Here is a 24,360-nt window from a genome sequence, read left to right as displayed (position 1 = left end):
TATTTTAAAATGAATATATATGCCAACAATATATGATTTGTGCCAAGTCATTATTTATTTTTAAGTTTACTCAAGCTTTGTTAGGCTACCTAGGATTTCTTGGAGTAGAGAAATAGGAGTGCATAATCAAAATGCTGAGATGATGGACAATTAATGACAACAAAAGGATTCAGATTTGACAAGTAGTCTCGGCAGTTACAGTACTGAAAAAATGTTTGACAGTTTTTGTTGTTGGTAAGGCAAAAATAAATAATTGCAGAAAATGGTGCAGCCTTGTGCTTTACTGGTCATGAGAATGATGAGGACTGCCAATTTTCTTTGCCATGTTACAGTTCTTTTTTTGGGTCATGGTCCTATGTACTACGGGCAGTTGACAAAAACTTGTAAGAACCTGTATTACACCCAAATCCCTCCCCTATAAACTTTGAAATTTGTCCTCGTAAAAGGCACACTATGCTTGCCAGTTTGACATTATGTGTATCCTACAAATTTCTAAGTTTACTATAGCTAGTTTCTTACGCAAGCATTTCCAGTTTTATAGTGATTGCTTTTCAAATCACAAAAAGCTTGAGTTGTTAAAAGCACTATAGCATTTATGGATTTGATAAATAATTTCTTCAAGTACAATATCAGCAGCAGTCCTAAGATTATTAGTAAAGTTATTAACCATGTTGTGTAGATGGTTGACAGTTTTCACAGGAGTACTGACTAGATGATTGAGAATGATGCTTGAAAATTCTGAGGCTGAAACTGAATCAAAACAATGTCTCTACGTAATGCAGTACTCCTTTTTTTAATTGTGAATATTAAAGAAAACACAATAATCATCTGAGAATTAGTAAAACATTAGCATTAAGTCCTCTTGGAATGACTAGGTTGAACATATGACCACAATCTTGTGTAGGTTCATAAAATATTGATTAAGATAAAAAGAGTGCAAGATGTTCAAAGATTCCTTTGCTTTGGAGTCATAAATCTTACCTACATGAAAACTGAAACTGAAGCAATTTTTACAAAAGAAAAAATACCGAGAAGAAACCCAGATTGGTAACTATAAATAGGTTAATTTGTCTTTTGGCAGCAAGATCCAGATTGCTGTAATAGATTGCACAAAAGTTGCTGCACACCTCTGTTGCAGTAATTTGAGCAAACAATAATAATAGTTCTGAATGGATGGGTTCATCTGGTACCATAAACCTGCTCTTTCTTCTTGATGGAGTGCAGATTGGGTTGATTAGGTGAATTTCTGGCACTTGATACATGGTATTGTTCTACATTTTCTTAAATCCTTAAATTAATGATCAACAATATTGTTTAGCTCAGGACAGGCACAAGATACAGTGTTAAAGGTTTATGCTGGCACCTAGTGGCAGGCACTATAAAACAGGCAAGTCCTGTTGGCAGCCACTTTTAACTTATAATTCAAATAAAGCAGCTCCAAGCTGGCTTATGGATACTGACTCTTTGCGGTTCATATGCACAAACATGTTGTCAGAAGTCTGAACTGAAAGTGCTCTGATTTTGCAACAGCTCAGCAACACATCCAACTAAGAATCTATGTGAGAAATACTTTATATCTGAGTAACCATGTTGATGAATGCCATACCACCACAAGCTGAAATGAAGATGTCTGGCAACATGACTACGAACTGGGAGATTTTCAAAGAAGAATTCAGAACTTTATTTTAGCCTCTGCACAAGAAACCCATAGAGGTGCAAGCAGCCACCTTGAGATGAGCAATGAGTAGCAAGCGCTGACATGTCTACTGACATAATCTGCACTTGACAGAGGAGCAACGAAAGGATGCCGCCGCCATCTTGTCCATCTTCAAGAGGCATTTTAAACCTACAAAAAATGTTATATTCATGTTTTCAGATCCTTCAAGCAAGAAGAAGGTGGGACAATAAATACATTTGTAACCAAATTGAGGGAGAAAGCTGCTACAGTATGTTTGATTATAGACAGTTGAAAATTGAAATGATTAGTGACAGGCTGGTGTTAGGTATTGCTGATGAGGGCACATGCCATTGCCTTTGAAGAGAACAAGAACTCACTTTAGATTCTGCTATTTGCATTTGTCCTGCGGCTGTATAAACAGATCTGCAGATGAAGGTCCTAAGGCAGACTAAAATGGATAACACAGCTGTGAGGTTTCTGAACTCTTTTAACGCCTGGAAACAACCACAGGCTAATCGAGATTGCGATATAAGTGCCCGTCACAGATGGGTGATGCAAGGAACATTATAAATGTAGGGAATAGTAGAACACGGCCACTGATCTGGCCCTGACTATGCCCATTTGCTGTGTCTTCTGTATAGGAGAGTGGTATCTCCCGCTGCAATAAATATCCCTGCTGTTCCTGTTTCAAGTTGAATAAAGCTGGTTTTACTAAAGTACTGAGACTCAGCCTTGTGTTTTGGGGTACAAGACAGGGACTCACACGTCACACTGCGAACATCCAAAGATCTGCTCAACAAAGCGCACTTACAGTAAGCACAGCAAGTCATGTCTCCTGGACAATCTGGGGAGCGCAGAAAAGTGTAAATGCACACATAACCAGGGAAGAGCTATGCCCAGCTTTTGGCAAGACCTGCCAAGTCTGCGGAACTCTCAATCACTTTACAATAATGTACCTTAAAACAAAGAGACGTCAGCATCAGCTGCATACTGTAGACATGTAAACTGAGTTTGAAGTAGAGGAAAATGAAGCTGACAGAAAAAAATATACACCATCAGTACGGCAGGGTCACCTAACTCCTGAGGAAACATGTGGTTTGTCAACCTGCAGCTCCATGGCACCACTCAATGTTGCCAGCTGGACTCGGGGGCAACATGCAATTTCATGAGCTTATGGGTAAAAGTAAGCTGGCACCCAATGTAAAGCTGATACCTAGTCAGACAAGACAAGACTGAAACTCTATTCGAGGGAGGTGATGAAATCACTGGACCTTTTTTGAAATGATAAAAGGACATCCACAGGCTAGAATTCAAAATAGTTGAGGCAACTCCACTTCTGTTGGGTCAATATGTGAGCGTTTGGGCCTAATGCATATTATGATACCAGAAGAACTACATAACATAGAAGGCCACACTACAGGGACATTGGCCAAACACCATCCATCCATCCATTTTCCAACCCGCTGAATCCTAACACAGGGTCACGGGGGTCTGCCGGAGCCAATTCCAGCCAACATAGGGCACAAGGCAGGAACCAATCCTGGGCAGGGTGCCAACCCACCGCAGGGCACATACAAACACATCCACACACCAAGCACACACTAAGGCCAATTTAGAATCGCCAAACTTACCAACAAATACCATGTCTTATTCATCAGTCCCACAGAGTCTCCCTGGGGAAGTGCACTTTGACCTAGATTAGACTGTCACATCAGTGCAATGCTCACCACACAATGTTCTAGTTGCCCTCAGGGCAACTGTTAAAGCTCAGCTGGACAAGCATGAACAAGATGGTTAGAACAGCTGACAAAATCAGAATTTGAATTGACCCAAAGGCATTGAATAAAGCTCTGAAAATGTCCCACTACATAATGCAGATGCTTGAAGATGTTCCCTACAAATTGCCTAAAGCCTGTCTTTTCTCCTTGGTGGATGTACAGGATGTTTTACTGCAAATTAAATTAGACAAAAAAGCAGCTTCCTTACAACCTTCTGGATGCCTTGGGGGTAAATGTGCTAGCTCAAGTTACCCTTTGGAGTGTCAGTAGCCCCAGGTGTTTCAAAAAAAGCAACATGAATTACTGGCTGGACTGTGTGGGGTCGAGCTGATCATGCACAATATACTAATACAGTAATCCCTCACTTATCGCGGGAGATAGGTTCCAAGGCCGACCGCGATAACTGAATTTCCGCGAAGTAGGGACACCATATTTATTTAATTATTTAACGTGTATTTGGACATTTTTAAACCCTCCCTGTATTGTTTACAACCCACCCTTTACTCTATTAATAACAGGGACAACTGCTAAGCAATATGAAATCGGTAGATAAGTTTACACTTACTGTATAGCGAAGTACACGTAGCAGCTTGTAGGCGGTCATGACGTCGTCGACCTTGTTGCAGAGATTCCTAAAGCAGATTCCATCCAGACTACTGCCTTATCACGTCCACTTGCAACTCGTTTTGCGCCCTGGTTAAAGGACACTGTGGCCATATATCTTATATGATTTTCCTCCTTTTTAAATAAAAAGAATCGTGGATTCATTGATGCTGTAATGTGTCCTGCAGCGGTGTAGCTGTTCCCTTCCTTCAACATATCCAAAACTTTTACCTTTTCTGCAATCATTTGCATCTTCTGTTGGCGCTTGGACACGGTCCCTGAAACAGTAGCACGTTAATGCTGAATGAGTGAGATGAGACTTCCTGGTTAATGCAACACTCCGTCGCTGAGCCAATCAGCAGCACACAGGAACTTAACTGCGTGCTCTGATTGGGTAGCTTCTAAGCCATCTGCCAATAGCATCTCTTGTATGAAATCAACTGGGCAAACCAACTGAGGAAGCAAGTACCAGAAGTAAAAAGACCCATTGTCCGCAGAAACCCGCGAAGCAGCGAAAAATCTGCATTATATATTTAGATATGCTTACATATAAAATCCGCGAAGTCGTGAATCCGCGAAAAGTGAACCGCGAAGTAGTGAGGGATTACTGTAGTAAGTTGCGGAGATTCTCTGGAGGAGGCCACCTGTGACCACGATGTCAATATACCTGCTGTCATGGACTGATGCAGAGAAGTGAAGCTGAGACTTAGCATCATCAAGCTACAGTTTAAATTGAAAGAGGTCTGTTTTCACTGACATATGCTCTTAGTAGAAGGCCCCAAACCAGATCTGGAGAAGGTAAGGACAATAAAAGACATGCCAGTTTGCACCAACACAAATGGTCTGCAAAGGTTCAGCGGGTTTGTTATCTTCCTGTTGAAATTCATACCCCACCTCTAAGAGTAGTGTGAGCTCTTACACAGGCTCCTGGATAAAGACATGCCGTGGCACTGGCTACCGAAGCACCAGAGGGTGGTGAACAATGTTAAACACCTGGTCGCTGTGGCACCAATACTGAGATATTACAACACTTGCAAGCCTGTAACAGAACAAAGTGGCTCTAATCAAAATGGCCTCCACTACTGCCTACTGAAGGATGGACAGCATGTAGCATTTGCATCTAGAGCTCTCACTACAATCTGATTTCATAGCTATTTGTATGGTTGGGGGGAGATCACTGTTGAAACTGACCACAAACCGCTAGTCACAATCTTAAACAAACCTTTGTTTAGCATCACAAAGCATGCTGCTCTCACTCCAAAACTACACCCTGAAAGCAATCTGTAAAAATATGTATGCGAGGGACACACTGAGCAGAGCTACAACATGCTCACAGGAGGCAGACACACCGCAAGTCCACCATTCAGTCTGCAACAAGGACAAAGAGCAGTTCAACATAGAGGACTTAAACCAGGCCGACTACTTGAATGTCATGCACCAGCATCTGTCATAAAACATGGAGTTCACCGAGTGTGATTAGCACCTCCAAACCCTAAAGTCAGTAGTGCTAATAGGATGGCCTGACATGAAGGCAGAAACACCTGTAGCTATTAGGGAGTATTGGGCCTCGCGAGATCAAATCAGCCTACAGGATGGGGTGCTTTTCAAAGGTCATCTTGTAATTATTCCCAAGCAACTATCTCCAGAGATGCTGCGGCATATTATTTGGAGCCACATAAGTGATGAAACATGCTTCAGAAAAGACTTTGTAGGACAGTGCACCATGTGCAACAAATATGCTCACAAACAGCAGAAAGATACAGTGATGTCACACCCTCTCCCCACATGTCCATGGCAAATTCTAAGCATGGGCCTATTCAGATATCATTGATCATTTTTCAGTCTTCTGGTAACCTGAGCTATTGCCTGATCTATCAGCAGACACAACCATCAAAAGATGCAAACCTCAGTTTGCCAGCTATGACCTGCCTGATCAGATCATAAGAGACACAGGTCCACAATTTGCTTGTGTGAAATTTTCCAAATTTGCACTGCAGTGGGGTTTTGAGCATGTTACCTCATCTTCAATGTAACCAAAAGCTAATGGTAAATTGAAGTAAGCAGTGAAAATCATTTAAAGCCTTTGCAGATGGGCGAACCGTGTGGGTGATGACACATGGAAAGCGATCTTGTCTTGTGTACATGCCAATCATTGGCATGTTTCTCCAAGTTCCACACAATGACTGGTGGCATGCAGTCTGAAAACACCCCTCCTGGTGACTGACACACTGCTTGAACCATGCATAATTACAGATGTTCGCAGTAATTTATGGGCAGAGTGGTGGCTCTGAGGCTAAGGATCTATGCTGGTATCCCGAAGGTTGCCGGTTTGAATCCCAGTCACTGCCAAAAGAGATCCTACTCTGCTGGGCCCTTGAGCAAGGCCCTTAACCTTCAATTGCTCCAGTGGTGCTGTACAATGGCTGACCCTGCACTCTGACCCCAAGGGGTATGCGTAAAACCAAGTAATTTCCTTCAGGATTAATAAAGTATAATAAAATAAAAAAATAATAATTTTCATTTTAAAAGGCAAGTTGTGAAACTGATGTACTGTATGATAAAACAGTCAGAGGTCTTCCTGGGCTGAATGTGGAGCAAAATATATGAATGAAGGCCCTTCCAGGCAACAGAACCGGAATATGGAGATGAAGGACTTGCCTCCAACGGGTAGCTCTCTGGTCCTATCTGGTTGGTGTGGAGGGCGCCCATACCAATGCAATCGAGTGTACCTCATACTTGCAAAGTCCGTCCCAACCGGGCCCATGGAAACACTTCAAAGTCTCACAGTGAGGCAACACACCAAGACCAAAGCGGGGGACCAGTTGGCACACCTGCCTGTAGCCGGCAGCACTCCTGCCTTACAGCCTGGGAAGAGGATGAAAGTCCATACCAGTGAGAATACACTTAAAACATAGTGGCAGACGCATTCGGCCACAGACTCTACCCCTAAGTAGAGCATTAATGTACTTATGATTATTCATATTTGAAATGTTCAGAGTAAAAAATTGTTGTATTTTGTGAGCTTAATAACTTTTAACATTTCTATGCTAGCAAACTTGTTAAAGTGAGTTGTAATGCAGAGTAAGAAAATGGGGGTGTTAAGGGGTTATGGTGCCACCTAATGGCAGACACTATAAAACAGGCAAGTCTTGTGGGCAGCCACTTGTTCCTTGCAATTCAAATAAAGCAGCTCCAAGCTGGCTTGTGGAAACTGAATCTTTATGGTTTATATGCACAAACAGTCAATACATATGATTCTGTTTACTCATGACATACTGCCGGGGTCACTGCTGAAATCATTTGATCCTTAAGATATGTTTGCTTTCTGTCATGGAAAATAAATTTGAGGTTAGACACACAAATGTTAATTTAACATTCACTTAATTTTCATCTGCTTAGAAATGGAAATGCAGCACATGACAGTGACTACTTTCCTTTACTCAATCTTTGAAGAATTGCTCAGCTTTAAAGTTTGCCTAATTGATTGGTAATAAAATAGAATCTCATATATTAGTGTATATATTTCTATAGAAAGAAATGAATAGGGTGAACCTTGAAGTTGGATGTTTTACTGTTCAGGCTTGTACTGCAGTCAATGTGTTATTATGGATCCCTCAATTCCATTTGAAATGTAAAACAGAAATGAGTAAATGTCATTCCTCTACCTTAGACAAATGCATTCCTTAACAAATGCAAATGCCAAAGTGTTATTCCATGCCTTTACTACCTGTCTTGTAATTCCCTGCTCTATGGACTTGCTAACATCAACCTCAATATAATTTAGCAAGTTCAGCTGTCAGACTCAACACACATAAGATCCTGCCTACTGTACCATCAGTATTTTCATTAACTATTTTCAAAGGTCAAAACTGCATCAAACGATACAGTTACTGACTTAATGGTCTTAATTAACTTTGTACCTTTGCTGTATCGCCACCTTTCTTCAATAATATCCTGTATCCCATTGTCTTTGCTCATTTGATTCCAGCAATGCATTAGTTAGTAAAAGAACTAGAATATGTGCAATAGGTAATTGTACTTTTTAGTAACTTGTGTAAACAATTCTTCCCCTTTATTCATACAGCAGAAACCATTAACACTTTCAATTTTGTCTCAAAATTTGTTATTTAGTAGATAGATAGATAGATAGATAGATAGATAGATAGATAGATAGATAGATAGATAGATAGATAGATAGATAGATAGATAGATAGATAGATAGATAGATAGATACTTTATTAATCCCAGGGGGAAATTCACATACTCCAGCAGCAAAAAATATTAAATTAAAGAGTAATAAAAAATGCAGGTAAAAAACAGACAATAACTTGAATAATGTTCAACGTTTACCCCCTCTGGTGGAATTGAAGAGTCGCATAGTTTGGGGGAGGAATGATCTTCTCAGTCTGTTAGTGGAGCAGGACAGTGACAGCAGTCTGTCGCTGAAACTGCTCCTCTGTCTGGAGATGACACTGTTTAATGGATGTAGTGGATTCTCCATAATTGATAGGAGCCTGCTGAGTGCCCGTTGCTCTGCTACGGATGTCAAACCGTCCAGCTCTATGCCAACAATAGAGCCTGCCTTCCTCACCAGTTTGTCCAGGCGTGAGGCATCCTTCTTCTTAATGCTGCCTCCCCAGCACACCACTGCGTAGAAGAGGGCACTCGCCACAACCATCTGATAGAACATCTGCAGCATCTTACTGCAGATGTTGAAGGATGCCAGTCTTCTAAGGAAGTACAGGCGGCTCTGTCCTTTCTTGCACAGAGAATCAGTATTGGCAGTCCAGTCCAATTTATCGTCCAGCTGCACTCCCAGGTATTATATAGTAAGCTGTATATTTAAAACTTCAAATTTATTTTAGGAACTACCTTTCCTATTGGATTAATTTTGTGATTTATTTTTCTTATTTGGAGCAGTGCATTTTATTTACTGTTTTGTTTACATGACATTTCCAGGATGCATCATGTGACCTTGATCATCACTATGATGGTGATGACATTATATATTATTGTATCCAACAGGGGGCGTTAGCTCCCTTGTTAGAATGAGTTCATTTGTAATTGCGGCATGTTACATAACCCGAATCTATATAGATATGATATTAAAAGGCGATACCCCTCCCTTAGTGTTACGGCGGTAAGAAATCATAGGCCTATAAGAGAAATAACTTAGCTTTCTTTAATGACGGCTTATGCTGCATAACAGATGAAGGAAGCCAATGGCAAGAACCCAGTTCGGGAGTGGGGGCCTGAAGTGTAGAGTCTGCCATTTTCGCCACTGTATTGGAAGGATTTTCAGGATCGGATGACATTATCTTCCATTCGTCCGTCGGCTTCAAAGGTGTGCCGTGCAATGTTCCAAGGCTTTATACTCTTTCTTCATGTGCAGGCCCCCACTTAGGTGAATTGTGCCATTCCAAACAAGGCAAAGAGGATACAATTTCATGCTGAGTTTGACACACAGAAATAGTATACAATGGCAATCAGCCTGACTGCCCATTTCGCAGTTGTCCCTAACTTGTCTTGTCCTAAAATGCTTGCCTAACAGTTCTTATATGGTGAACTCCTGTGTGCTAAATACAGACAGATTTATAAAATATATTTGCACAGAGCACAGTGACATATTAAACTTATACACGTATTACAATTATATACTATATATGTTATCCCTTGATGGATGCACAATGTCTTGTTTTTTCAATGAAGTTACCTTATTTTTCAAGTAATCCCTAGTGTTAAGCTTGTGTTCTCGTTCCTGGATTTTGTTTTGCCTTCCACTCGTGATTGTCTCCTGTGTGCTAAATACAGACAGATTTATAAAATATATTTGCACAGAGCACAGTGACATATTAAACTTATACACATATTACAATTATATACTATATATGTTATCCCTTGATGGATGCACAATGTCTTGTTTCTTCAATGCAGTTACCTTATTTTTCAAGTAATCCCTAGTGTTAAGCTTGTCTTCTCATTCCTGGATTTTGTTTCGCCTTCCACTCGTGATTAATAACTTGTCCTTTTAATTTTTTTGGTGTTTAAATGCCTGATGTCCCAGTTTTGACCCTTTGTTTTCTGGCTAAGAAATCACCTCCTGGTCTTTTTCGTTACTCACAGTAATCTCTAAGAACACTACATTTCTCAAAACAAATGGAACAATGTGATGTTATTGGCATGGTCACATAGTGTTGGTGGTTGTTTATCCTCAATATAAAAGTAGACCTATTAGAATGATGGGATCATTGGTGTTTCCAATCATTTAATAAAAGTCAGATTCCCTTCTTTTACCATTCCTTTTTGTTGGGTACACACTTTCTGAAAGCACTAACAGAAATAACATCACTTGTAGCAATGGCCTCACACTACCTGACCTTCCGTTAAAAAAAAAACTGAGCTATCTGGCTGTACCATGATGCATCAACTTATAAATCATGGCAGACTGTGCCAAATCAGAGAGGAATGCTAATCTGGATGCACCTAAAAATAAGCATGTTAATGGTAAAAATTGTATATTTAACAAGTATGTAATCCAAAATCAGAAAGGCCAAAATGAGCACAAAACAACAAGCAGAATCCAACGACATGCAGACAGATAAAAAAATCAGGAATCCAAACACAAAGTCATCAGATAAAACTTGGAAAAAGAATAACAAAACACAAGAGGAACACAAGTCTGCTAAGACTGTTGCCCCGCAACCCGGCTTGAGATAAGCAGTGGAAAATGAATCAAAGAATGAATGAAGAGGAATACAAGATTAAGAAGCTAGGAAATGGCTGATAAAAGCCAAGAGTCCAAATGCCAGAGCACAGGCACTATCCTAGCCCTTCCTTTTATTTCCCCAGCAACTGCATCATGTGACTGCTGTCCAATAAATGTTGCCAAGTAACAGACTAGTATAAAATGGGTTGACAGCAAAAAGCAAGAATACAGAAAGGCTAGAGGTGGAGCTCAGGTCATTCTTTACACATTTTTTATTTGCACTTGGTGTAGTGCCTGCGCTTCTAAATGAGCACCATTTATTTTTGTAGATCTAACTATCAATAGTTTTTAAGTTTACTTTTTCCATTTGATTTGTTTTATTTACTGCACTGTACATGTGTCCCCATTTGGGGTTAGTAAAACATGCTGGTGCTAAAGCTATCTGCGCAGAGACAGTGTGAAACAAGCTATTGTGAGGCTGATAAAGGCACTATTTTAAAGCTCCCCTTTCCTCAGCCTAGTGTTTAGGGAGTATTAGAAATTATAGAACACTGTGTGCTTTCTAGTCTTCTTGTCACTAACAAGACATTAGGGATGCAGCAGCATGATTTTCAAACAAATGTACTTATTTCTTTGCAATACATTTATTTATTTATTTGTGTGCCAAATGAGCTTTGATACCCATGTCTTCACTTGTTTTGTAAAGGTAATTACAACACAGACATGCACATCTTCATTAAAGATTTTTTTTAAAAAGCATTTAGTACTAGGGTGTTGTACCATGTTAGCCGTAATATTTACAATAAGAATTCAAGCAAAATGACACCTTTTATTGGGTAATTGAAAAGATTACAATATGCAAGCTTTCAAGGCAACTCAGGCCCCTTGAGCTGCCTCAAAAGCTTGCATTTTGTAATCTTTTTAGTTAGCCAATAAAACGTGTCATTTTGCTTGACTTCTCATTTAAAAAGCCTCCAAAACTTTACAGGTCAATAAGATAAGTTTCTTACAGAAACAGCCATTGAGTCATGCAAATCGTAATACAAGCACAGATACAATGATGCAACAATGGCACATCAATTTGTCTGTTTACAACTTCAGGTTTTGCTAAGGAGATTGTTAATCCTGTAATTACATTTTCTAGTCCTTTTTTACTGCGAAGGACATGTGCCCTGTCTAGGGTATGTTCCTGCCTTGCACCATTTGCTGGCCGGGATAGGCTTCAGCAGCCCCCAAGACCCTGTTCAGGATTAAGCTGGTTAGTCAATGACTGACTGACTGACTGAACAATCTTTCTTTAAATAAAACACGCATATTAAGTGACAGCTCCATTTAGGTAGTGAATGGACCAAGACTCAGACCCATGACCATGGAGCTGTAAGGCAGCAGGGCTGTCTCATGTGCCCTTAAAATGGTAATAATAGTCAAAATAGAACTTGCATGAAAATTATGTATAACTTGGAATAAATAAGTGATTATTTCTCTTATTTGACTTAAGATATCTCCTTGATCTCCAGATTGCAAAGTCTTCTTTTGAGCTACAGCTGTTCTGCTCTGAAAGAAATGCACTTTTATGTTTATTGGGAACTAGTTCAAAGACATGATCTCATTTAATAAAGCCTTAGGTGGTACTTTCAACTTACAATAGTAAAGGATCTCAGACACTTCTAAGAAAGACCTAATAAATACAATAAAATGCTCTTTCTTATGCCACAAACCTCAATAGCACTTATCCTTCATGACAGATTTAATAACTATGGGTTTTTAAGGGATTAGGCTAGAAACACTGATGTGATAAAAGATAAATTATATATAAGAATGATCAGAAATTTTTCTCTCTGGTAAGCAAGATCTTGAGAAGAAGAACTCAAAAGCAAGGTACCTTATATAAAAAATGCAAACGTATCTCATCTTTCTGCAAGCCATTTGTAACTGAAATGATATCTTTTTTTTTAGTATCCTAGGATAAATGCTAGTACATCATTACTTAAATTACTGTGCCATATGTTGACAGATGTTTTATTTTGTTGTTATTAAAAAATATTTAATTTTACTGAGATGTGAAACAGTAAATTACTGTGAATAGTTTGTTTCACTCCAGAGGCTGCTTACTTAAAATATGAGTAAACTAAAATTAATCGTGTGCACAATTTTATATTCACTATCAAATAAATTGCATTTTATCTCTAGATACCTTCATCTCAGCCTCTCATTTCAATTAATAAATTAATCTTTTCACATGTATAGACTGGAAATTCTCAATTTGCCAGGTGTGACTATGAGTGAAGTGGTACCTATAACCTTGAACTATGATAGACCACCACTGAATGCCTCATACCCCAGAAATGGGTTAAACTGTTTGATGTTGTTATGTTATGTTTACTTCAACTTCATCTTCAACTTCAACTTTATTGTGTAGTTCATGTTGTGGGTGGGTTGTGTCCTTAATGATGTTATGGGCACTCCTGAGAACTCTGGTGTTATAGATGTCCTCTAGTGCAATTAGTGCTGTTCCAATGATATTTTGCACTGATTTTACCACCCACTTACTAGCCTTGCAGTGCCCGTGCTGTACTGTTCCCAAACCAGATTGTGATGGAGTAGGTGAGAAAGAGATTACTTTCCTGACACCACTTCACAAGGCCAGCCACCTCCCTACTGTACGCTGACTCGTCTCCCCCAGAAATCAATCCAATGACAGTGGTATCATCTGCAAATTTAATGATACCTGTGTTATGCTGGGAAGTGACACAGTTATGGGTATAGAGCGTGTACAGGATGGGACTCAAAACACATCCTTGTGGGGATCCTGTATTTATGATTATTGTTTTGAAAATGTTGTTCCGCAGTCTGACTGACTGGGGTCTGCCTGTTAAAAAGTCCAGGACCCAGGTGCAGGGAGCAGGTAGCACACATAGAGTGGAGGGCTTGTTGATGGACTTAGCTGGTATCACAGTGTTAAAAACCAAGCTATAATCAATAAACAGCAATTGGTCATAGCAGTTCTTATTCTCTAAGTGTGTAAGAACTGCATGCAGTGCTGTGCTAACTGCGTCCTCTGTTGACCTGTTTGGTCTATACGCAAACTGCTGGGGGTAGATTGTGTCGGGTATGAATGTTTGAATGTGGCTCATAATGATTCTCTCAAAGCGTTTCATCACTATAGGAGTCAATGCAACGGGCCGGTAATAATTCAGACAGTTAGCTTTGCTTCAGACAGTTTAATAACATTTCTAACAACCTGGGCCAACATGTAAAAGCAGTAAGAAAGAAAACCTGATACATTTTACAGGAAATATATGAGGGGGAGTCAGGCTAAAGTTATAAAATGGGATTTATTAGAAAATGGAATGAACCTTAACAAAACTGATAATGCCATTTTTCTATGTAGTCTCCACCCTACTCAATGCACTTGTGCCACCTGCCTGGATTCCAGCAGAATAAAAGGTTTTGTCTTGTCCTCGCAACCACTCATGCACCCGAGTTATTGTCGAACACTACATGCTGAGAGGTACTACAGTCACTAGTGCAAGTTACTGTGACTTACTGGAGACCAATGTGAAGCTTGCTATTCGATCCAAGCGGCGGGAACTGCTGTCACAAGGAGTCCTTTTGCTGCAAGACAATGCGTGACCACACACTGCTAAGAACACCAAGGCTTGTCTGGAGAAACTGAAATTTGAGGTATAGCCACATCTTCCTTATTCGCCAGATTTGGCGCCGTGTGATTTCCACTTTTCTGGACCACTAAAAAACATCAGGGTGGTCATTGATTCAAGACAGATGATGACGTGAAGAAAGTGATGCATGAGTGGTTTCGAGGACAAGACAAAACCTTTTATTCTGCTGGAACCCAGGCACTTCCAGGTAGGTGGCATAAGAGACTACATTGACAAATGACATTATCAGTTTTGTTAAGGTTCATTCCATTTTTTTAATAAATCCCATTTTCTAACTTTAGCTTGACTCCCCGTCGTAAAACTATATACAGCACACAAAGTGCTAATGTACATTTTATTTTTTTAATATTAGAATAATATTTACAAAAGATAATTATTACATGAACATTTAAAATGCTTTATTAATTTAATTCCATTTACTCACAGTAATTTTACTTTCAGGTTGGTACAATGGACTGGGTACGAGCAGAAATAACACATAACCTCTGTGAGGTTCTTTTCAAGGTTCATAAGGTAAGAGGAACTCTGAGTGGTTTGTCTGCTATATGGTGAGATTAGTTGTTTCACAGACTCTTTTTGATTTTAGCTGACAAGGACTTTTGAATTCTGATTTTTTATATTTCACAAGTATCACCACTATCAAAAATGTAATATAAGCTGTAGCACCACAAAGGGGCGTACCGGCCTCCCTACCTGACACAGACAAACACAGGAGGCGCAGATACCAGCACACATGACTTTATTGTTCTTTTTCTCCCTTGTGGGAAACATCTTCCCTGTCTCCCACAAGTCTAGCACAGTACCACCAGCAAGATATAACACAACACACAATTCTTCTGTTTTCTTCTTCTCTCTCTTTTCCTTTCTCTCTCTCTATTTTCTCTCCTGTACTCCTCCCGACTCTGACTCTGCGAGTAGTGTCAACTGGCCCCTTATATAAAGCACCCGGTAGTGCTCCAGGTGCTCAGTGATGGACTTCCGGCAGCACTTCCAGGTCTGGTGGAAGTGCTGTGCTCCAGGTCTCAGTGTCTGCTTCAGCACCCCCTAGCGGCGCCCACGGATTCCAACAGGGCTGTATCAATCTCCAACTCCCATGGAGCCCAGTGGGAGTCCGAGACACCACTGTCATCCAGGGCGGCTGCCACCTGGTGTTCCGGGGGAGGTAATACTCTGGCCGTGCTTGCTTACCCGGTCCTCCCAGCATGGAGGCGTCCCGGCCAGGCATAGGCCCCGGCTGTCCACCACACTGTATATTCACCAGCCACTTAATTGGGTAGACCTAGCTAGTACTGGGTTGGACCCACTTTTGCCTTCAGAACTGCTGCAACTCTTCATGGCATAGATTCAACAACGAGCTGGAAATATTCCTCAGGGATCTTGGTCCATATTGACATGATAGCATCATGCATTTGCTGCTCTTTCACATCCCAAAGGAGCTCTGTTGGATTAAGAGCAGGTGAATGAAGAGGCAATTTGAGTACACTGAACTCATGTTCAAGAAACCATTTTAAGATGATTTGAGATTTGTGAAATGGCACATTATCCTGCTGGAAGTAGGCATCTGCAGATGGTTACACTGCGGTCATAAAGAGATGGACTTGGTCAGCAGCAATACTCAGGTAGGCTGTGCCATTTAAATGGTGCTCAGTTGGTACTAAGGGGCCCAAAGTGTGCCAAGAAAATATCCCCCAAACCATTACACCACCACCATCAGCCTGAACCGTTGATACAAGGCAGGATGGATACATGCTTTCATGTTGTTGACACCAAATTCTGACCCTACCAGGCATTGTTTTTCCAATTTGGTGAGGTCTCCTGCTGTTGTAGCCCATCTGCTTCAGAGTTTGATGTGTTGTGCATTCAGGGATACTCTTCTGCATACCTTGGTTGTAACAAATGGTTATTTGAGTTAATGTTGCTTTTCTATCAGATCAGTCTGAACACTGCCCACAGAACTGCCACTCACTCGATATTTTCCCTTTTTTGGACCATTCTCTGTAAACCCTAGATATGATGGTGCATGAAAAGCCCAGTAGATCAGCAGTTTCTGAAATACTCAGCCCGTCTGGCACCAAGAACCATGCCACATTCAAAGTCACTTAAATCCCCTTTCTTCCTCATTCTGATGATTGGTATGAAATTTAGCTAGTCGTCTTGACAATGTCTACACACCTAAATGCTTTGAGTTTCTGCTATGTGAACAGCTGATTAAATATTTGCGTTGACAAGCAGTTGAACAAGTATACCTAATAAAGTGGGCAGTGAATGTAAATGTACGGTATCTTTAACCCAAGGCTAAAAAAGTGACTTATCGAGACTTTTTTATAAGCAAAAACAAAATTGACTTAATACAATGATAGTTAGCAGTGAAAAACCCAGAAAGGGGACTGTAGTGTTAGCCCACCTTTTGCAATTACGTTATGGAGAATTTGACACTAACTGTTGCTTTGGAGATAAATGTAATAAGATCATTAAATAGAGCTACATATGTTTGATTATATAGCTGTCTTATGGAGATTTTGTTGATGTATCACATGGTTTGTGGGGATATATTTTGTTATTCACACTGTCATGTATAACCTTGAAAGTGTTTTTTACATAATGACTTAGATGTGGTTTTTGAGTGGACAATTTGGACTTCCTCTTTTATGACTACCTGTTCCTCATTTCTGGAAAAGCAATTTAATTTTGAATGCCAACTCTTGCAACTTCTAAACATGTCAAATCAAACGTTTGGGTTGTCAGGAGCTGGAAACCAATTCCAAAGCACTGGTCTCAAGGCAGGATCCAACTCTGAATGAGTGAGTGCAATTGCTGCCCCATTTAATTCTTTCTCATTTATACTGGAATGAAAACCACATTTCCAATGCTATCTAATGTCTTTCCCATATTACAGCTATTTATTTACTTGCAATCTTTTCATTATTTAAGATATTTTACTTGTCAAGTCACCCCTCCCAATTGGCTTTAGATTTACTATTATATATGGAATTTTCATGAGAATAACAAATTCAGTCTTACATTATAAATGTTTTTTCTTTTAGCTCTGGATCACCGAAGACTGCTGGCTGCAAGCAAACCTTTATTTAGGACTTAAGCAGAATTGTAAACTGCAAGACCATAGACCGTACTGTTTCAGTGTGATGGCTGGACATGGAAAAAGCCATTACTTTAGTGTTGAGCTGGGTAGCGATCTAGCAGTGTGGGAAAAATCATTTCAAAAAGCAATTTTTATGGAAGTTCAAAGAACTGGGGTGAGTACCCAAAATTAATAGTTTTAATGATTGTGCTAGATGAAAGTATAAATAAATGGATATAGTTCCGGTAGGAATATTGTTCCACATGTTCAAGATGTCCTAAATTAGTTATGTTAAAACAAAATAGTAAGAAAAACTCAAGGAGTGGAACAACTTAAAGAACTACCTTTTTGAAAAGATTTACACACCCATCCACTTCATCCACTACGTTCGATTTGGGTCAAAACATCACTTTTTCCCCAAGTTCCACTGTCAACTATTTACACATTTTCCTTCTGATCAGGTTACTCTTTTTAAGTATTAAGCTTCAAGAAAAAAAATAGAAGTGAAAATAAGAAACTCTAATATTTTGAGAAAGACTGAGGGTGTTTATGTGAAGTTTAATAGCACATAATGCTTTTTGGTGTTTACTTTAGCATGTTCCTGACCTTGAGCTTGGTTCTTCCTCTGATTAGATGCCTTGGGTTTGCTGTATTTTGATTCTGACCTACTTCAAATTTTGTCCATGATTTTGCTTAATGCTGTAACTCTGCCACTCAAATATAAATCAGAGGAATAGCAGACAATAAGAAGAAAAATCATTCCTCTAATAATCATTAATTTTTTCACCTCAAATATTCCTTTAATCAGGCAGCCTGATCTTCTCAAAATAAGTCAACTCATTAAAGGCCAACCAGATTTTAATCAGAAGTAGCTTACTAAAATATAAATAATACATAATAGTAAGCAATCAATTAAAATTCTGCTCTTATTATTTACTAACAGACATGGAGAAAAAGTCAGGCATAACTCATCTCATAAGTAACTGCAGTACTGTAAACTGTTTTCCAGTTTCTAGGAGTTTTCAGTGGCCTTTTGACTGTTTCACATTATAATGTAAAACAATAAAGAATAGTAATGTCTTTTTTGGGATTATTTTACTATGATCAACTTGTGTATACTGTATAATGCCAACATAAAATCTCAATTTTACAGATTCTTCCAAATGTAATGATGTATAATAAATTGTTTCATAATGGATAAATGAAAGATTGAAAGTGAATGATTCCACCAATGCTAAGCCCCCAGGAGTCAATATTTGGAAGAGGCATCAGTGGCAGGAATTATAGCATTTGTTCTTTAGGAATACACCTCCATCAGGTTTGCATGTCTTGTCTATTTTTATTTTTATTTTTTTGCAAAACTTCCAAATTACACTAAAATCATTGTTGTCTCATTTGTGCACAACTGCATAAAAACAGTAACAAGACAATGAAAAGCTCTATGACTGTCCCAAATGACTATGAGTAAATGCCTCTCATAATTTTTGCAGTAAACAGACATTGGTGATGCCAGCAGATCTGTACATTCATTGTTTGCTGAAACGGACAATGTCCAAGAACAAAACATTTGTCTCTTAAACAGCATTGGATATAAACAAAACAAAAAAACAGATCCCTATACTATATATTTCTTAAAGCTCCCATTCAATTCAAACTATTTTGGTTTTGCTTTGAACACTGTCAATTCAGATCAGATCTGTTGCTCTTTCTGGATGGTTGCAGTGTTTCGTCTTCATCCTGGGGCTTTTGCATTTCTAGTATATGTCCATCAGTCAGTGAATACAGCATTTCCAGCAACTTGTTTGTTTTTGTGTGTCTGTCCAGCGCTGGTGAACACAATGGTCCATGCTTTTCTTTTCTTCACCTTGTCTTTGCCACACTTTAAGATCGCTCAACTACACAACAGCTGACATTAGCAGCTATTTTGTTTCTATGATACCCTAAAATTAGTGCATTCTTTTTATTCTCAGCTTGTTTTTTGGTTATTTCCTCTTGTATTCTGTCCTCTTTGGTTCTCTTTTTGTACTGCCACCTATCCCAACTCATCCATGTTTCTTTTCAGTGGCTGTTTGTTTTCCGGTGCACAAGAAAATAAGGTCGTCCATGAGCATTATGTGCCTGTGTGTTTGTCTGTGGCTTCCTCACCATCTACCTTGAATGTTTTTCCTGCCCAGCTGCTTCCTCTCATAGGTGAATAGCTGTATATGTGTTCAGTTGCCAATCTGACCTCACAGTGGCTTCCTTGTTTCCTGTGAGTTTGGTTTTGAAAACGGCAAGTCCCTATAAAAGTTTCTAGCTATCTCCATTTTTAAGACATTCTGACATGTGACATCACAAATGGCATTTTCCATAAGAGCACATGGTGAGAAAATCATTTATTACAAGACTGTTAAATACTCAGAAAGGAGAAGGTGGTTCTCAAAGTTTGGTTTAAAGATCCATTACAACAAAAAGATTTGTTTTGATTTGCTGCCTCTGATACCCTAATATTAAGAAAATGGATTGTGTGTTTTGTGTATAGTAATGGGAGCTGAACATGGGTTTCAATGGAACAAACTCCTGCTGTGACATTAAAAAATAGAGGTCTTCTGAGTTAAGGGAAGGCTATAAATCAATGTCATTCCCCCTGAAATATGTATCATATTTAGAAGAATATTTGTGACGTCTTTGATGTGACACCAAAAATGTAAATGTCTATGCATGTGTCAGGGTTTTAAACAAAAGGAAATTTTAAAAATATTTGGAGAGAAGACCAGCAGGATTACATTTGATGAGGCTGTAATTCAAAATGAAAATATAGAGGTACCTTTTAATTGTGTCAGAAGATGTGAATCAAAACAAAAATGTTTGGGGTAGGGAGTGTTATTGCCATTGTGTGTGGGAGTCACAGAAACTAACCCAAATTCCTAACACTACCAGATAAGGTAACTAACAAGAGATGAAATGTTTTGTACCCACTTCAAGAAATAGTCACTCAAAGGAATTTAAAAGTTGGTCACTTTTTCAACAACATCACTTCCAATGTAGATAGAAGTTCAGTCTGCCTTCTGCTTCTGTAGTCCATGACAGGCTCCTTGGTTTTACTAACATTAATGATGAGCTTGTTGTCTTGGCTTCATTGAGTTAGCAGGTGGTCATCATCTGTATAAGACATCTCATTTTTTTGATTATCAGCCTAATGATGACAAACTTAATGAAGGAGTTGGAGCTGTGTTTTGCCACACAGTCAGATGTGAAAAAGGAGTACAGAATGGGGCTAAGCATACTACCCTGTGGAGTGCCTGTGTTGAGGGTCAGTATAGAGGATGTTCATCTGTCAACCTGCACATGCTGTGGTCTGGTGGCGTGGCAGAAATCAACATCTTAATTAAAGAGTGAAACTTATACTCTACCAGGACACGTTTGATAAAACCTTTTTAATCAGTAATCAGGAGAAAGTTTGTCCATCTCTGTCCTTTATTACTCTTGCAGCACCTTGCTGAAGCGGGAGCATTCATCACAGTAGTTTGTTATAGCATGTTCAGAATGATCAAAATGTTAAGGGTATAGGTCTATTTTATAAGCAATACAATTGACATAACAGTGTTAATCAATGCATATATTTGCTCCTGTTTGTTTGTTGGTCTACACCCAAATGACTTATTAAAAACAAAAGTCTACTTCATTATACTGTATTCTTGTTGTTCTCATATCCTTTGGGTTGAGCCACTACCCTTGAAATTTCTGTATATGTAACAACTGTCCAGTCTTGTTGTTTACAGGATATCTCCTGATCTCTCAGTCATCTTTTTAGTTCATTTTGTGTATTACATCAACTTTCCTCCTAGTACATTTGTTTAATCATTTCAATAACTTTCTTTATGACATTTTCAAACAAATGCTTATATGTTTCAATGTGCACTACAAACCAAAATACTTAACTACTGGTACCTCTACATTATTAGATGAGTTGTACAACAATGACCAGAGATAGAATCCTTATACAAATAACCATGTTTGCATCCTCATGTTCACATTCATAAAGTCGCCCCATTCTACATCCAGCTGTGGTCTATACTAAGCTGTTCCGTTAAAAGCAGTTATCTTGCTGAAAGTAGGTGTCAATTCTCCCTTCTTAAGGCATCACCTCTACTCTCATTAATGTAAGCCAGTGGCTTATGTGTTTAAATTGCAAGGGTTGTACATAAGATTCTTATTGATGTTAAAAATCTTCTGCCACCAGCTGGGTTCTTCGGTTTGTATCTGGGCTTTCCAGTTTCAAAAACTGCACGTTCACCACTCCATGCATAAGACACTCCATTTCTGTTGTGCCCAATTATTGCTTTCTTTGGCTATTTTTCAACTATTTAGGTCTAAGAAACCATAATATTATTTGTCCTGTATTGCCACCAACTATTTCTGTCTGTATGGTCCTAAGTACTCCAGTTCCTAAAACCAAAAATATGTTAAACACTATCCCACAAGCTTTGTTTCCCTTATACATTGTTGTACTAATTTTAAAAGGTTTGTACTATACCTTGTAAAACTTATCTAATTTAGCACATTCAATTTTAGCACCTGTGACAAGGAGACTTCAGACATTATAAAGGTTTGGGGCAGCTACCAGTATATTACAGTCATATGAGTCTCAGCCTGCATAATAATTTACTCTACTTTCAACAAAAAAGATAACAGTGGTATGTCTTTCATTTCTTAGGAACATCTGAGTACTGGAGTGTTTTCTGAACAAAGATTTTTAGTGAAGCAGTATTTAGCTGTATGAAATTAAATGAAATGTGAAAAACTGGCTGTGCAAAAATTTGGGTATCCTTGTAATTTTGCTGATTTGAATGCATGTAACTGCTCAATACTGATTACTTGCAACACCAAATTGGTTGGATTAGCTCGTTAAGCCTTGAACTTCATAGACAGGTGTGTCCAATCATGAGAAAAGGTATTTAAGGTGGTCAGTTGCAAGTTGTGCTTCCCTTTGACTCTCCTCTGAAGAGTGACAGCATGAGATCCTCAAAGCAACTCTCAAAAGAACTGAAAACAAAGACTGTTCAGTATCATGGTTTAGGGGAAAGCTACAAAAAGCTATTTCAGAGATTTAAACTGTCAGTTTCAACTGTAAGGAATGTAATCAGGAAATGTAAGACCACAGGCACAGTTGCTGTTAAACCCAGGTCTGGCAGGCCAAGAAAAATACAGGAGCAGCATATGTGCAGGATTGTGAAAATGGTTACAGACAACCCACAGATCACCTCCAAAGACCTGCAAGAACATCTTGCTGCAGATGGTGTATCTGTACATCGTTCTACAATTCAGCGCAATTTGCACAAAGAACATCTATATGGCAGGGTGATGAGAAAGAAGCCCTTTCTGCACTCACACCACAAACAGGGTTGCTTGTTGTATGCAAATGCTCATTTAGACAAGCCAGATTCATTTTGGAAAAAAGTGCTTTGGACTGATGAGACAAAAATTGAGTTATTTGGTCATAACAAAAAGCACTTTGCATGGCGGAAGAAGAACACCGCATTCCAAGAAAAACACCTGCTACCTACTGTCAAATTTGGTGGAGGTTCCAACATGCTGTGGGGCTGTGTGGCTAGTTCAGGGACTGGGGCCCTTGTTAAAGTCGAGGGTCAGAAGAATTCAACCCAATATCAACAAATTCTTCAAGATAATGTATAAGCATCAGTCACAAATTTGAAGTTATGCAGGGGTTGGATATTCCAACAAGACAATGACCCAAAACACAGTTCAAAATCTACAAAGGCATTCATGCAGAGGGAGAAGTACAATGTTCTGGAATGGCCGTCACAGTCCCCTGACTTGAATATCATCGAAAATCTATGGGATCATTTGATGCAGGCTGTCCATGCTCGGCAGCCATCAAATTTAACTGAACTGGAGAGATTTTGTATGGAAGAATGGTCAAAAATAGCTCCATCCAGAATCCAGACAGTCATCAAAGGCTATAGAAGGTGTCTAGAGGCTGTTATATTTGCAGAAGGATGTATTAATGTATTATCTCTGTTGGGGTGCCCAAATTTATGCACCTGACTAATTTTATTATGATACAGTGCATCTGGAAAATATTCACAGCGCATCACTTTTTCCACATTTTGTTATGTTACAGCCTTATTCCAAAATGGATTAAATTCATTTTGTTCCTCAGAATTCTACACACAACACCCCATAATGACAACATGAAAAAAGTTTACTTGAGGTTTTTGCAAATTTATTAAAAATAAAAAAACTGAGAAATCACATGTACAGTGGTGTGAAAAACTATTTGCCCCCTTCCTGATTTCTTATTCTTTTGCATGTTTGTCACACAAAATGTTTCTGATCATCAAACACATTTAACCATTAGTCAAATATAACACAAGTAAACACAAAATGCAGTTTTTCAATGATGGTGTTTATTATTTAGGGAGAAAAAAAATCCAAACCTACATGGCCCTGTGTGAAAAAGTAATTGCCCCCTTGTTAAAAAATAACCTAACTGTGGTGTATCACACCTGAGTTCAATTTCCGTAGCCACCCCCAGGCCTGATTACTGCCACACCTGTTTCAATCAAGAAATCACTTAAATAGGAGCTGCCTGACACAGAGAAGTAGACCAAAAGCACCTCAAAAGCTAGACATCATGCCAAGATCCAAAGAAATTCAGGAACAAATGAGAACAGAAGTAATTGAGATCTATCAGTCTGGTAAAGGTTATAAAGCCATTTCTAAAGCTCTGGGACTCCAGCGAACCACAGTGAGAGCCATTATCCACAAATGGCAAAAACATGGAACAGTGGTGAACCTTCCCAGGAGTGGCCGGCCGACCAAAATTACCCCAA

The 24,360-nt window shown here is 39.1% G+C and overlaps 1 protein-coding gene across 2 annotated transcripts in view; it reads left to right on the top strand.

Annotated features, from left to right (window-relative positions):
* Nucleotides 1-24,360, top strand: part of sntg2 (syntrophin, gamma 2) — a 333,388-nt gene that overhangs the window by 241,182 nt on the left and 67,846 nt on the right. For both annotated transcript variants that reach the window (XM_028798907.2, XM_051924960.1), the window contains exons 12-13: nucleotides 14,887-14,958; nucleotides 17,490-17,699. In XM_028798907.2, the coding sequence (XP_028654740.2) occupies nucleotides 14,887-14,958; nucleotides 17,490-17,699 (282 nt within the window). The remainder of the gene's footprint in view (nucleotides 1-14,886; nucleotides 14,959-17,489; nucleotides 17,700-24,360) is intronic.

This window comes from Erpetoichthys calabaricus, chromosome 3, assembly GCF_900747795.2.
Source record: "Erpetoichthys calabaricus chromosome 3, fErpCal1.3, whole genome shotgun sequence".
Lineage (NCBI taxonomy): Eukaryota > Metazoa > Chordata > Cladistia > Polypteriformes > Polypteridae > Erpetoichthys > Erpetoichthys calabaricus.
The sequence above is the reverse complement of the archived record's forward strand: the minus strand, read 5'-3'. Positions and strand labels throughout refer to the sequence as shown.